This window comes from Peromyscus eremicus, unplaced genomic scaffold, assembly GCF_949786415.1.
Source record: "Peromyscus eremicus unplaced genomic scaffold, PerEre_H2_v1 PerEre#2#unplaced_1054, whole genome shotgun sequence".
NCBI classification, from domain to species: Eukaryota; Metazoa; Chordata; class Mammalia; order Rodentia; family Cricetidae; genus Peromyscus; species Peromyscus eremicus.
Window position 1 is genome coordinate 128,835 of NW_026735289.1, and position 15,111 is coordinate 143,945.

General features: G+C 41.6%; 1 protein-coding gene, 1 long non-coding RNA gene and 2 pseudogenes across 13 annotated transcripts in view; 1 reads left to right on the top strand and 3 right to left on the bottom strand.

The window, feature by feature from the left end:
- Window positions 1-11,611, top strand: part of LOC131901993 (uncharacterized) — a 73,399-nt gene extending 61,788 nt beyond the window's left edge. For both annotated transcript variants that reach the window (XR_009376964.1, XR_009376963.1), the window contains 2 exons: window positions 5,558-5,634; window positions 11,365-11,611. This is a non-coding gene — a long non-coding RNA (uncharacterized LOC131901993). The remainder of the gene's footprint in view (window positions 1-5,557; window positions 5,635-11,364) is intronic.
- The window catches only part of LOC131901988 (uncharacterized protein PF3D7_1120000-like), a 76,883-nt gene extending 61,908 nt beyond the window's left edge, over window positions 1-14,975 (bottom strand). For 9 of the 11 annotated variants that reach the window (XM_059253035.1, XM_059253034.1, XM_059253031.1 and 6 more), the window contains exons 1-5: window positions 10,192-10,239; window positions 9,134-9,195; window positions 6,707-6,743; window positions 4,931-4,992; window positions 817-850 (exon numbers count right to left, since the gene is read on the bottom strand). In XM_059253035.1, the coding sequence (XP_059109018.1) occupies window positions 817-850; window positions 4,931-4,992; window positions 6,707-6,743; window positions 9,134-9,195; window positions 10,192-10,232 (236 nt within the window). In that variant the 5' untranslated portion in view covers window positions 10,233-10,239. Of the gene's footprint in view, window positions 1-816; window positions 851-4,930; window positions 4,993-6,706; window positions 6,744-9,133; window positions 9,196-10,191; window positions 10,992-14,860 lie in introns of those variants that run through there. The other 2 variants (XM_059253032.1, XM_059253025.1) reach the window with 2 other exon arrangements.
- Window positions 2,530-4,534, bottom strand: LOC131901991 (branched-chain-amino-acid aminotransferase, cytosolic-like; annotated as a pseudogene).
- Window positions 12,418-14,452, bottom strand: LOC131901989 (branched-chain-amino-acid aminotransferase, cytosolic-like; annotated as a pseudogene).
- Window positions 14,976-15,111: the final 136 nt, after the last annotated feature.

Here is a 15,111-nt window from a genome sequence, read left to right on the forward strand (position 1 = left end):
AGACTTCAGGGCTTGTTGTTGGTAATAATAAACCTCTTCGTTCTCCTACCTTCCACCGACCTTGGTTTTCAGCACCATTGTGGAACTCATTGAGGAGGCTCTTTATGTCTGTGCAGAACATGTCCATAAGGCCATTCTGAAGAGATCTTCAGCAATGCCTGGGAGAGTCTTGAACCCTGCCTTGTTACTCACACTCCTGCCAACAGATAACTTGGCCCAAACATACTAGTGATCTGAATGAATGACCTGAAGCTGATACTTTAAATACATGTGCATAGCATGTTATGGGCAGTGCACTTGCATGCATATGTGATTTCAGGTACATACATGCATGCCAGGGTGCATAGATTGGCAATTAGAGTACAAACTGCGGGGAAGGTCAACTTTCACCTTCAACCTTTTTTTTTGTTGCTGTGTCTTGATCATGAATGCACACCCCCAAATAATTATTGAGTCAAATTTGGGGGATTCTCTGTCTCCCTTCCAACTCACTCTAAGTTCCTCAAGATTACAGATGCACATGAGACCATCAGGCCTCATGTGACTTCTGGGCATCCAAACTCCCAGTCTGACACACGCATGGCAAAGACTTTCTCTACTGAACCATCTCACTAGCCATGGATTCTTAAGAGTATTTCACACTGCATCAGGTGTAATCAGTAATTGCAAGATTGTGTGCTCTACAAATAATTATTCAGCTTGTGAATAAAGGAGGAATAAAGGTGGTGAAATTGACTTACACAGAGGAAAACAGTGTGATTTCCAAATTTGATATCTCCAGATATACAGTGTATTTTAAAACCCATATACTCTTACCTGATTGAAGTCTTCTGTTCAGTTCCTGCATTCACTATGAAAGAAAAAGACAAAATGTGTTATAAACAACTGCAGAAAAATACAACTATTAAATGCCAAGGCTAAAGTTTTGCTACCACATATACTTTGACACCATTTCTGGATAGTCTTTCATGTGAATATTGATTTATATACAATAAATATATGGAGAACTCTTAATTTCCATTTTCCTGTATATTTCAAAGGCAAAGAGACAACATTACCAGAAGTTAATAATCATAACAAATTGTGCAAATACCTATGACCCTATCAGACAGAGGAACTGGCATCTACACCAGATCAGTATCCCAAACTGCACCTTGTTGCTGTTGCTGTTTTGTCTGTAGACTAATGGTGCTAGAAATTATGAATATTTTCATCTTGTATAGGAGTGAAAGGAGCTTCTCCAAGGATTGAGTTTAACTTGCTCCATTGAGGATGAAAATTCCAGACACAAGGAAGCTAAGTCTATGGTGACTGCCCTCTGCAGCATAGCAGAACATAGGAGATGCAAACAGACACCTTTTGGAAGGACAAACACCTTTGGGAAGAATTTCCACCTGCCAGTGTGGCAAAGCTCCGGAGAGGTCAGTGTGCTTTGTCTCCTTGTCCCCATCTGAGGAGGATGCTAAGAAGCCCCTCCATTCTAGCTAGAGTCCCTCATGCCTGTGCAGTGTAAAGGAGCTCAGCATCAGCTCCCATCACCTCCCACCATAAGAACTACTGGAAAGGTTGTCCCTTAGCAGTTATGCACCCTGAACTGGATCTCCAGTGAGAGAATCATGGAAGAAGCATGGGCGCAAAGCAGCCATTTCAAGGGAGTAGTATCTCACATGAAACACTTTTATGTTTCCACGTGTAAACCATCAATGAGTTGAGCTTTCACTCTATGCTAACACTCTGCCCTCCAAAAAGAAAGAAAATCAATTCTTGTTGGCTTCATTTGCAGTATGCAAAATTCCAGTGTCATTTCCTTGACCCTGCCCATGACTGAGGTGAGCATTTGTCCCACCAGTAAATGGACTGAGAATGCAGCTCAGTGGTAGAGCCTACATTCAGCGTGTGGGAGGCCTTGGTCAGTCCTCATCACCACAAGGGAGGTTCAATAATACTGTGTTGAAATAATATAAAAGAAAGTCACCCATGTTATAGTAATACTGGCTTGGCTGCCACTTTTCACCTCATCTCTTATGTGAAGAGGGTCATTCCAATTCATCTACACTATCACTCCCTGGTTTGCCTCCCAAAGGCAAGATAGGTGTGAAAGATTCTGTAGTTACAGTCGCTGAAAGCACAAATTCTGTAGCATTCTCTCCACTGTTAGAATCTTGTCCAGACTCAGTGGGCCAGGACCCTGTAGTCAATGTTGCCTACTTGATAATAGTGTTGTTTTCTCAACTTTCCTGCTACTGTGGCATATTTTCTGGAAAGTTTGTCTTTTTTTTTTTTTTTTTTTTTTTTCAGAACAAGGATAAGCATTTATCATCATCTTTCCAGAGAATGCTACAGGAAGCAATTACTACCACGTTTACAGGTGACATTTGGCATTGGCAATTTTCTGTGGCTCAAGAAAAAACCTCCACTTGGTAAAACATGAACTCTGCAACTGCAATATGCAAAACTACTAACAGGTGGTCACGGTTGAGGGCAGAGGTCTGTCTTCTGTGGCACATGACCAAACCAATGGGGTTTTGATCAGGTTAACACTGTTGTCCAGTTGCTCTCCACCCTTCCATACTGGATATCAGTCAACTTTCCCAAGATGCGGCTTGCAAGCTTGGGACCATTCTCCGTTGTTGGAATGTGCCGCATCTGGCCCTTGTAGAGAATGTCTGAAACCGGGCAGACGACGCAGGCCGTCCCTGAGCCAAACATCTTCTTCACTCTCTTCCCCTCCAGGGCAGGGGTCTGGTCATCCATGGTGAGGTATCTCTCACACACCTTAAATTCACCCCACTGTTGTGCCAGAACTATGATGCTCTGCCTGGTCACACCTGGGAGAATGATGCCATCTAGTGGAGGTGTCGCCAGCTCTTCCTCTCCATCTTCATTTATCCAGTAGAAGAACAGATTCATCGTGCTCACTTCAGTTATCTGGTCATCCTTGCCATACAGCCAGAGGACCTGCTGACAGTCATTCTCTGCTGCCTCGCACTGTGCCAAAAGGGACGCACCATAATTGCCGCCGACCTTGCACTCCCCAGTTCCACCTTGCCAGGCTCTGACATGCTTTGGATTGGCCCACATTGACACAGGATTAAAGGTTCCGCTAGAAAAATAAGGTCCCGGGAGGAGGGGACTGGACCTACCTGGACTGAGTCCACCAGGTTGATCTCAGTCTGTGGGGAAGGCTTTGCCCTGGAGGAGATTGGAAAGGGGGGTTTTCTGGGGGGAAGGTGAGGAGGGCGGGAGGAAGGAGAACAAGGGAATCTGTGCCTGTATGTAGAACTTAATTGTATTGCAAAATAAAAATTAAAAAAAAAAAAGGTCCCACAGGGCTCAGGATCACAAAGAGCAAGGCTCTGGATGGCTTCTTCTTGACTCCAAGAGATTGCTCAGTCTCGATAAACGTGGGGCGGATGTAGAGACTGGCAGAGGTGGAATAGGGTACTCACTCTTGGTCTATCTGTATAAGCTGCCGAATGCATTCCAGAAGCTCCTCCTGGTCAAACACCAGCAAAGCGGCCCGCAGAGCAGATCGGCACATTCTCTTCATGTTGAGTTCAGGCCGAAACAACCGGATCTTGTTATGGACTCCTCGAAAGGCCTTCAAGCCTTCATACAGTTCCACACCATAGTGTAAAACTGAGGCATCAGGATGTATAGACAAGTTTTCAAAAGGCTTAATGTGAGGTTTCTCCGATCCAGATGCCAAGGACCACTCTACCGTCAGCATGTGGTCGGTGAAGGTAGCTCCAAACACCAGAGAGTCGGGGTCTGGCTTTTCCTTCAAGACAGTGGCTGATGTAATGACAAGGTCTTTGGCCCTAAAAGTCTCAGCCACTTCTGATCCTCATTCTCCAGCGAAGGGTGCCGCGCATCCATTACTGCAGTCCTGGGGGGCCAGGGTTGCAGTTCCCCGGGGCAAGCAGGCCACGGCAAGCTGCGGACGCGTGGGAATGCGTGGCGCGGCGGCGACACGTGGTGCACAGCGAATCCTCGTGAAACCCAGGGCTGCTGTTCCGCGTGGCGGGCGCTGGAGGTCCGAACAGAGAGCCACTGACGAGCACCCAGCACAGGGAGGAGCGCAGAAGCTGCAGCATCTCCCTGTCGTGGGTGCGTGCAGTCATGCGATTGTGGGCAAGCACATGGAGGGCCCAGAAGCACTGGCCGGAAAGTGTGTCTTACAACATATAAACAATGTGTCATCATACCCTAGGTGCTGGCAACATAGCCAATAGGGAAAGCACTTGTCTAGAATGCTCACAATGGCAGTGTTCAATCCATTTTGTACTGCCTACAAAATTCAAAATCCATTGACTTTTAAAAGTTATTCCTTGAGCCTATTACATACTGTTTCAAGACACATTCACATTAAGTGGCAGATACTTAAAGGTAACAGTAAGACAATATGTCAATTGTCTAATACGTCTAAATTGAGAAATTACAGAATGGAAAAATATCTGATCATCCTAATTACATCTAGTCACAAAAATTAATGAAGGTAATTGGATATTGCATTTTTGGTTTTAAACATAATCACATTGCTATATAATAATACATAGCAAAAAAAATGATGTGTTTACTATAACAACTGAAAAACAATCCATTTTATAACAGAGCCATCTTGCTATGAAGTGGATATAGAGGACATTTGGACTAGGTTAAACATCATTTTCATATTTATACAAAAATATTACATTCGTCAATGGCTCATGTTAAAAAACAAACAAACATGTTTCAGATGATACGGTTTGAGACTGTAATTTTGAGTTGTAGATTCTAAATTCTACAACTGTTAAGAAGCAAATTAAGAAAAAATATAACTGCATTTATATTGGATTTTGTTGGCCTTTTTTTTTTCTGGAAAAAACAAACTTGTTACTCTTTTTTTTAATTAGGGTAGGACCAATAGAGTATTCACTATTAATCTTACCTGTACTGATCTGGACAGGCTTTTTAAGTATCGATTGTAGCTCTCCTGGATGTCTTTCTTCACTGTGACAGATTTTAAAAGTGATAATTTAATAACCATTTTAAAAAAACATTTACCCAATGATTTGAATTTGTTGTTGTTTCAGTTCATAACATAACTTACACTATAAATTTACAAACAGCTACTAATACGTTCTTCAACATTTTGACTGTAGTGGGTGACTCTTTCCTCACAACTTTTTCTTGTGTTGAAGAAAAAAAAGAACTCAGCCACAAAAAAAATACCTCAACAAAAGCACAGAGAGACAGAGAGAAACAGAGAGACAGAGAGAGGGCTAGAGACAGAGAGACAGAGAGTCAGAGGCAGGCAGACAGAAGAAACACTGGTTCTTTCACAGCCTTTGTTCGATGGCTACAGTAACTGTTGGTTCTATAGTCACATGCTCAATGGAATTAATATCCTGACTCCATCCCCATTCCTTGCCCTTAGAGCACCGCAGCACCTTCTTTGTCATACTTTTGGCATTTCAGTGACTGTGGTGTTACCTCCCAAGAGCTTGGTTTGCAGACCATGGAATAGAGTCCCACCTTCTGCTAACACTCTAACTCTCAACCCTTTCCTTGACAGCCCATTCAGGAGGGAATCCTGCACCACAATCTGGCTGTTTACGTGCTAAGCAAGGATTTCTACAAAGACTAAACAAGGTAATAACATGAAGACAAAAATTAAAACTGGTGGATAGTTTTTGTTATTTGCTGTGGAGCTATTTAGATTTCCAAGTAGAACTTAACATTCAAGGTGTGTCTTTGAAATGTAGCTACCAGAAAATTATGAATCTTTACATGGGTAATTAACTCTGCCAACTTGGGGATTTGAGTAAATCTTGGAGTAAATCAGCTATTTAATAATATGTAACAGATGTTTTATTATATACAGCCCCATTAAAGAAGATAACAATGTCCTCTATTATGGACCTAGTCAACTATACCGAGGACAGAACTGGCTTGAAATGAAGGTTAAATTCTCTACCTAAGCAGTGTCTAGGCTAGCAGATCATGGACACAAATGTGCTTTCACCTCTGTGTTTATGTCCAAATAACAGGGAAGGAAAAAACTCTTTAGACAGAGATAACTAGTAAGTCTTGTTGTGGTTAAGATTTGAGATTCATAGGACTCATTATGGGGGAAAACAGATCACTGATGAAACAATTGATGAATGGAGCTCTTCTGGGAAAAGGATGGAGTGGGTCTTCACCATCGAAAATTGGGTGCTATACCTGATACAAAGGGACTTTGCATGTAATTCTGGTATCAGAGAAGGAAAGTCAAATGTTGGCTGCCTCTGATACCTTCTGATAATTCAGAATGATCCCAAATCATGTATGCTCTCAGGAAAGATGATGTCAAAAAAAAAAAAAAGATGTCAAAAATGATAACTGCTAGTGAAAGTCTAGGTTCAATGCTGACTTCAGAATGTTTTTGAATAAGTAAGGAGAGTCGATTTGATATTAATAAGTGTGAGTAACACGAAAGGTTCCTTTACCAAAGCAGAGAGTTAGTGCTTGGGAAATGATAGTTGAGTGTAAAACTTGTGTCTATATGAATAAAAATGAACAAGTTCTCAGTCTAAAATTATATTCATAATACCATAGGGACTGTAAGACACAGCAAGCATCCAGTATAGAGTACCTAACTCAGAGCACACCAAACAGGAATTAGTCTCTTATCTTTGAATTTCCCTAATGTTAACGTACTGTTAAATCTCTTAAATCTTACTTGCAGAAAGGCTTTGGATCAGTACTGTGTTGCACTTCTAAAGATAAAGAAAAATGGGTTTATTATAACTCCACAAAAATATATAAATGGAAATAAACTCATTATCAATATCAATTCCATTAAGATCAATGTGTAGACTATTCTAGAGTAAACATTCAGTTGTAGGCAATTAATTCACAGAGAGCTCTTACTTCCATTCACGGTATATTTAAACTCAAAGAGAGAGCAATCTATCAAGCATTAAAGCCTAAAGATAAACTCCTATGCAGATCTGTGATGATCCTAACTAAACAATCTCAGACAGAGAGAGCAGTATCCTTACCAGACTCAGGACCTCAAACTGACTGAGTCACAAAATAGCTTCTTGTTGTTGTTTGACTCTGGGCTAAAAGTACTAGAAAGAATTCTTGATTTGGTGTGGTGGTGCACACCCTTAACACAAGGTGGCAGCAGAGCCAGAGAGATTTCTGTGAGTTCTAGGACAGCCAGAGCTTCATAACAAAAAGATTAGTCACATAACATAAAAAACCAAAAAGGAAAATTTCTTAAACTGTATAATCCTCTTTCTTTTCCTTCAAAAACACAAAGAAGTTTCTTCAGCTTTTTAGCTGATATTGTTCAGTTTAGGTAAAAAGCCCCAGCACGGGAAGCTGGGTGTACAGCAACTGTCCTTTAGCTGATATTGTTCAGTTTAGGTAAATAGCCCTAGCCCGGGAAGCTGGGTGTACAGCAACTGTCCTTCGCAGCATGATGAATTCGGCGGACAGAAACGGACCAGGGACAAAGACCTTTACAAAAAGCTGAAGAGGGAACAATGTGCTTACTCTCCTCATCCTTTTTGGGAAAGAGGCCCCTTAGTTTCAGCTCTGTTCACAAACTCATGTGCAGCTTAAAACACGGTCATTACAGTGTCCGTCATCTCCCATAAAAACAGTTGTTGGAATGAATCCTTCAAGTAGTTATGTACGGCGAGCTGTATCTCACAGTGAGAGAGCAGCAGGAACATCGGTGGGGTGGAGCACCACATCCCATGGGTCTCCTGCTGACCTGGAAACAATTTACATGTCTGTGTCCACAAAATAGGAACTCACTCAAGTTTTCACTGTACACTGACAGTTTGTCTTTCATAAATGAAAATTACTCCTCTTTTTGTCTTGTTTCAAGAGAAACTTTCTGTACCTTCTTAGCATTCCCCATGACTCAGGAAGGGCATCTGACCCACTATCAAATGGGCTGGGACTGTGGCTCAGTGGTAAAGCCTACGCCTATCATGTGGGAGCCCTCAGTCAGCCCTCATCACTATAAGTGCAGAGAACAACAAAATTCACAGTAACGTGATACTAGAAATTTACCTGCATTACCATAATACTGACACTTTTTGTCTTACCTCTGAAGGGAAGAAGGCATTTGGATTTACTACCTAGTGTGGCTGCCAGTGGCAAGTTAGGTATAAAAGACACTGTGATGACAGTTGTTGAAATACAAACTCTGCAGTGTTCCTTCCACTGTCAGAGAGTCTCTCTAGACTCAGTGGAGATGCAGCTAATTCTTTGACATACAGAATGATGTCATTGGCTCAACTCTCCCTTCATGTCCAAAGTTTCTCTGGAAATTGTGCTTTTCAGTGTGTAAGCCATGTTTTTATCATACCCTTATGTACTTAACAAAACTCAAGGGAAAACGTTATAAGGGTAGAGTAAATATGAAGGGTGCAACCTAGAATATTCACAAGGCCATGCATTCAATCCCAGAACTTCAAAAACCCAAAACCAAAGAAAGAAACAAAGAACAGAAGAACATATAAGGATTGACAGTCTTCTTAAAGTCTATTACACTTTCTATGACTCAGCATTGTCAGTCTACTATGGGACAGGACTAAAGATAAACTTAATTAAGCGTGTGGAATCTATCTCAAGTGAGAAATTGCAAGATAAATAAAACACCAAGATGACTGTAATTACCTCATTAGGCAAGAAATTAATTAAAGTGACTGATTATTAAGTTTGTGACATAATTACGTTTTAGTAACGTTCAAGTTTGTAATCATATGCAGCACAAAGGATGAAGCATTTGTTATAAAAACTGAAAGAAAAAAATCAGTTTTTATAACAGTCCAATTTGCTAGTGTGCTTATGGAGGTCCCCTGCCAGGTTAAACAGTTTTCTCCTTTATACCAAGACAGTACATGTATCAGTGTCAAGTCAAATGAGCAACATTTTTGAAGGTATATTTTCATGGTTGAAAGTGCTTAGAAATGTTTAATTGATTCTGATATTTCCAGAATATTAGGAAACAAAATTTAAAACAAAATAACTGCATTTATATTTGATTTCCTTAACTCCTTTGGGGGTGTTAAAATTTTCACTCTTATTTGTTTTATTTAGGGTAGTTAGGAACAGATAGAGTAGTTCACTATAAAAATCTTACCTGTGTTGACTCTCACAAGCTTTTTGTTTCTCTGTTCTGGCTCTTTGGCAGATGTTCCTTTGCTGTGACATATGTTAAAATTGATCATTATTGTACTATTAGTATGAAAGACATTTAGCAAGTGCTCTAAATGCTTTACTTTTGAGTCCCTATCTGATATAGGATCTCACTATGTAGCCCAGCTGACCTGAAACCTAGTATGTGGACCATGTAAGCCTTGAACTTAAAGAGATATGCCTGCATTCTGCCTCCTGAGTTCTGAGATTAAAGCCTTTGGCAAAACTCTGGCATTTAACTCAGATTTTTCTCCGTTTGAGCAATGAGTTATATACATCATAGGCTTTAAGAAGAAATTTTAAATTCTCTAAAATTGAATGAATTTAAAATATTCCATGCTAGATCTTTGGTATGCAATGAACGACATACTCAGAAAGAAATCAGTAGCTATAAGTACCTACATTAAAAAGAGTCAGAACAATCTCAAATAACTTAATGATGCATCTTTGTGCCTCAGAGAAACAAGAACACAACAAAGTGGAACTGGACATGAGGGCAGAAATTAATGATCACACACAGGAGGGGCCAGGGGTTCTTCCACACACTTTGTTCCCATGGCTGCAGGAACTGCTGACTTTGTTTGTGTGCTCAATGCACTTAATGCTCCTGTTTAATTCCTTTCCCACACCCTAGAGCACCATGGTCCCTTCACTATCAGGAAACTTTTTAGGTATTTCACTGAGTCTCATGCTCCCTCCCAAGAGGTTGGTGGGTAGAACATGAAACTGATTCATAGCTCTAAGCACTGAAGGGCCAGCACTCTCAGAAGCCACCACATTTTTGGTGCTTTAAAGCTGCTTTTTGATAGTCTATTCACAAGTATATGATGAAGCTGTCAAATGGCTACTTTTATGCTCAACAAGCAATTCTGTAATACTGAGTCTTTATAGCACAGTGGGGAGCAACGCTGTCCCCTCAGCACCACTTTATCCAAACTACAGTTCAGAACTCCAGACTTCAGGGCTTGTTGTTGGTAATAATAAACCTCTTTGTTCTCCTACCTTCCACCGACCTTGGTTTTCAGCACCATTGTGGAACTCATTGAGGAGGCTCTTTATGTCTGTGCAGAACATGTCCATAAGGCCATTCTGAAGAGATCTTCAGCAATGCCTGGGAGAGTCTTGAACCCTGCCTTGTTACTCACACTCCTGCCAACAGATAACTTGGCCCAAACATACTAGTGATCTGAATGAATGACCTGAAGCTGATACTTTAAATACATGTGCATAGCATGTTATGGGCAGTGCACTTGCATGCATATGTGATTTCAGGTACATACATGCATGCCAGGGTGCATAGATTGGCAATTAGAGTACAAACTGCGGGGAAGGTCAACCTTCACCTTCAACCTTATTTTTGTTGCTGTGTCTTGTCCATGAATGCACACCCCCAAATAATTATTGAGTCAAATTTGGGGGATTCTCTGTCTCCCTTCCAACTCACTCTAAGTTCCTCAAGATTACAGATGCACATGAGACCATCAGGACTCATGTGACTTCTGGGCATCCAAACTCCCAGTCTGACACACGCATGGCAAGCACTTTCTCTACTGAACCATCTCTCTAGCCATGGATTCTTAACAGTATTTCACACTGCATCAGGTGTAATCAGTAATTGCAAGATTGTGTGCTCTACAAATAATTATTCAGCTTGTGAATAAAGGAAGAATAAAGATGGTGAAATTGACTTACACAGAGGAAAACAGTGTGATTTCCAAATTTGATATCTCCAGATATACAGTGTATTTTAAAACACATATACTCTTACCTGATTGGAGTCTTCTGTTCAGTTCCTGCATTCACTATGAAAGAAAAAGACAAAATGTGCTATAAACAACTGCAGAAAAATACAACTATTAAATGCCAAGGCTAAAGTTTTGCTACCACATATACTTTGACACCATTTCTGGATAGTCTTTCATGTGAATATTGATTTATATACAATAAATATATGGAGAACTCTTAATTTCCATTTTCCTGTATATTTCAAAGGCAAAGAGACAACATTACCAGAAGTTAATAATCATAACAAATTGTGCAAATACCTATGACCCTACCAGTCAGAGGAACTGGCATCTACACCAGATCAGTATCCCAAACTGCACCTTGTTGCTGTTGTTGTTTTGTCTGTAGACTAATGGTGCTAGAAATTATGAATATTTTCATCTTGTATAGGAGTGAAAGGAGCTTCTCCAAGGATTGAGTTTAACTTGCTCCATTGAAGATGAAAATTCCAGACACAAGGAAGCTAAGTCTATGGTGACTGCCCTCTGCAGCATAGCAGAACATAGGAGATGCAAACAGACCAAGGACAAACACCTTTGGGAAGAATTTCCACCTGCCAGTGTGGCAAAGCTCCGGAGAGGTCAGTGTGCTTTGTCTCCTTGTCCCCATCTGAGGAGGATGCTAAGAAGCCCCTCCATTCTAGCTAGAGTCCCTCATGCCTGTGCAGTGTAAAGGAGCTCAGCATCAGCTCCCATCACCTCCCACCGTAAGAACTACTGGAAAGGTTGTCCCTTAGCAGTTGTGCACCCTGAACTGGATCTCCAGTGAGAGAATCATGGAAGAAGCATGGGCGCAAAGCAGCCATTTCAAGGGAGTAGTATCTCACATGAAACACTTTTATGTTTCCACGTGTAAACCATCAATGAGTTGAGCTTTCACTCTATGCTAACACTCTGCCCTCCAAAAAGAAAGAAAATCAATTCTTGTTGGCTTCATTTGCAGTATGCAAAATTCCAGTGTCATTTCCTTGACCCTGCCCATGACTGAGGTGAGCATTTGTCCCACCAGTAAATGGACTGAGAATGCAGCTCAGTGGTAGAGCCTACATTCAGCGTGTGGGAGGCCTTGGTCAGTCCCCATCACCACAAGGGAGGTTCAATAATATCGTGTTGAAATAATATAAAAGAAAGTCACCCATGTTATAGTAATACTGGCTGCCACTTTTCACCTCATCTCTTATGTGAAGAGGGTCATTCCATTTCATCTACACTATCACTCCCTGGTTTGCCTTCCAAAGGCAAGATAGGTGTGAAAGATTCTGTAGTTACAGTCGCTGAAAGCACAAATTCTGTAGCATTCTCTCCACTGTTAGAATCTTGTCCAGACTCAGTGGGCCAGGACCCTGTAGTCAATGTTGCCTACTTGATAATAGTGTTGTTTTCTCAACTTTCCTGCTACTGTGGCATATTTTCTGGAAAGTGTATCTGTTTTTTTTTTTTTTTTTTTCCAGGACAAGGATAGGCATTTATCATCATCTTTCCAGAGAATGCTACAGGAAGCAATTACTACCACGTTTACAGGTGACATTTGGCATTGGCAATTTTCTGTGGCTCAAGAAAAAACCTCCACTTGGTAAAACATGAACTCTGCAACTGCAATATGCAAAACTACTAACAGGTGGTCACGGTTGAGGGCAGAGGTCCGTCTTCTGTGGCACATGACCAAACCAATGGGGTTTCCATCAGGGTAACACTGTTGTCCAGTTGCTCTCCACCCTTCCGTACTGGATATCAGTCAACTTTCCCAAGATGTGGCTTGCAAGCTTGGGACCATTCTCCGTTGTTGGAATGTGCCGCATCTGGCCCTTGTAGAGAATGTCTGAAACCGGGCAGACGACGCAGGCCGTCCCTGAGCCAAACATCTTCTTCACTCTCTTCCCCTCCAGGGCAGGGGTCAGGTCATCCATGGTGAGGTATCTCTCACACACCTTAAATTTACCCCACTGTTGTGCCAGAACTATGATGCTCTGCCTGGTCACACCTGGGAGAATGATGCCATCTAGTGGAGGTGTCGCCAGCTCTTCCTCTCCATCTTCATTTATCCAGTAGAAGAACAGATTCATCGTGCTCACTTCAGTTATCTGGTCATCCTTGCCATACAGCCAGAGGACCTGCTGACAGTCATTCTCTGCTGCCTCGCACTGTGCCAAAAGGGACGCACCATAATTGCCGCCGACCTTGCACTCCCCAGTTCCACCTTGCCAGGCTCTGACATACTTTGGATTGGCCCACAGTGACACTGGATTAAAGGTTCCGCTAGAAAAATAAGGTCCCACAGGGCTCAGGATCACAAAGAGCAAGACTCTGGATGGCTTCTTCTTGACTCCAAGAGATTGCTCAGTCCCGATAAACGTGGGGCGGATGTAGAGACTGGCAGAGGTGGAATAGGGGACTCACTCTTGGTCTATCTGTATAAGCTGCCGAATGCATTCCAGAAGCTCCTCCTGGTCAAACACCAGCAAAGCGGCCCGCAGAGCAGATCGGCACATTCTCTTCATGTTGAGTTCAGGCCGAAACAACCGGATCTTGTTATGGACTCCTCGAAAGGCCTTCAAGCCTTCATACAGTTCCACGCCATAGTGTAAAACTGAGGCATCAGGATGTATAGACAAGTTTTCAAAAGGCTTAATGTGAGGTTTCTCCGATCCAGATGCCAAGGACCACTCTACCGTCAGCATGTGGTCGGTGAAGGTAGCTCCAAACACCAGAGAGTCGGGGTCTGGCTTTTCCTTCAAGACAGTGGCTGATGTAATGACAAGGTCTTTGGCCCTAAAAGTCTCAGCCACTTCTGATCCTCATTCTCCAGCGAAGGGTGCCGCGCATCCATTACTGCAGTCCTGGGGGGCCAGGGTTGCAGTTCCCCGGGGCAAGCAGGCCACGGCAAGCTGCGGACGCGTGGGAATGCGTGGCGCGGCGGCGACACGTGGTGCACAGCGAATCCTCGTGAAACCCAGGGCTGCTGTTCCGCGTGGCGGGCGCTGGAGGTCCGAACAGAGAGCCACTGACGAGCACCCAGCACAGGGAGGAGCGCAGAAGCTGCAGCATCTCCCTGTCGTGGGTGCGTGCAGTCATGCGATTGTGGGCAAGCACATGGAGGGCCCAGAAGCACTGGCCGGAAAGTGTGTCTTACAACATATAAACAATGTGTCATCATACCCTAGGTGCTGGCAACATAGCCAATAGGGAAAGCACTTGTCTAGAATGCTCACAATGGCAGTGTTCAATCCATTTTGTACTGCCTACAAAATTCAAAATCCATTGACTTTTAAAAGTTATTCCTTGAGCCTATTACATACTGTTTCAAGACACATTCACATTAAGTGGCAGATACTTAAAGGTAACAGTAAGACAATATGTCAATTGTCTAATACGTCTAAATTGAGAAATTACAGAATGGAAAAATATCTGATCATCCTAATTACATCTAGTCACAAAAATTAATGAAGGTAATTGGATATTGCATTTTTGGTTTTAAACATAATCACATTGCTATATAATAATACATAGCAAAAAAAATGATGTGTTTACTATAACAACTGAAAAACAATCCATTTTATAACAGAGCCATCTTGCTATGAAGTGGATATAGAGGACATTTGGACTAGGTTAAACATCATTTTCATATTTATACAAAAATATTACATTCGTCAATGGCTCATGTTAAAAAACAAACAAACATGTTTCAGATGATAGGGTTTGAGACTGTAATTTCTTAGAAAGAACTTAACAGATTTTAAATTCTACAACTGTTAAGAAGCAAATTAAGAAAAAATATAACTGCATTTATATTGGATTTTGTTGGCCTTTTTTTTTTCTGGAAAAAACAAACTTGTTACTCTTTTTTTTAATTAGGGTAGGACCAATAGAGTATTCACTATTAATCTTACCTGTACTGATCTGGACAGGCTTTTTAAGTATCGATTGTAGCTCTCCTGGATGTCTTTCTTCACTGTGACAGATTTTAAAAGTGATAATTTAATAACCATTTTAAAAAAACATTTACCCAATGATTTGAATTTGTTGTTGTTTCAGTTCATAACATAACTTACACTATAAATTTACAAACAGCTACTAATAAGTTCTTCAACATTTTGACTGTAGTGGGTGACTCTTTCCTCACAACTTTTTCTTGTGTTGA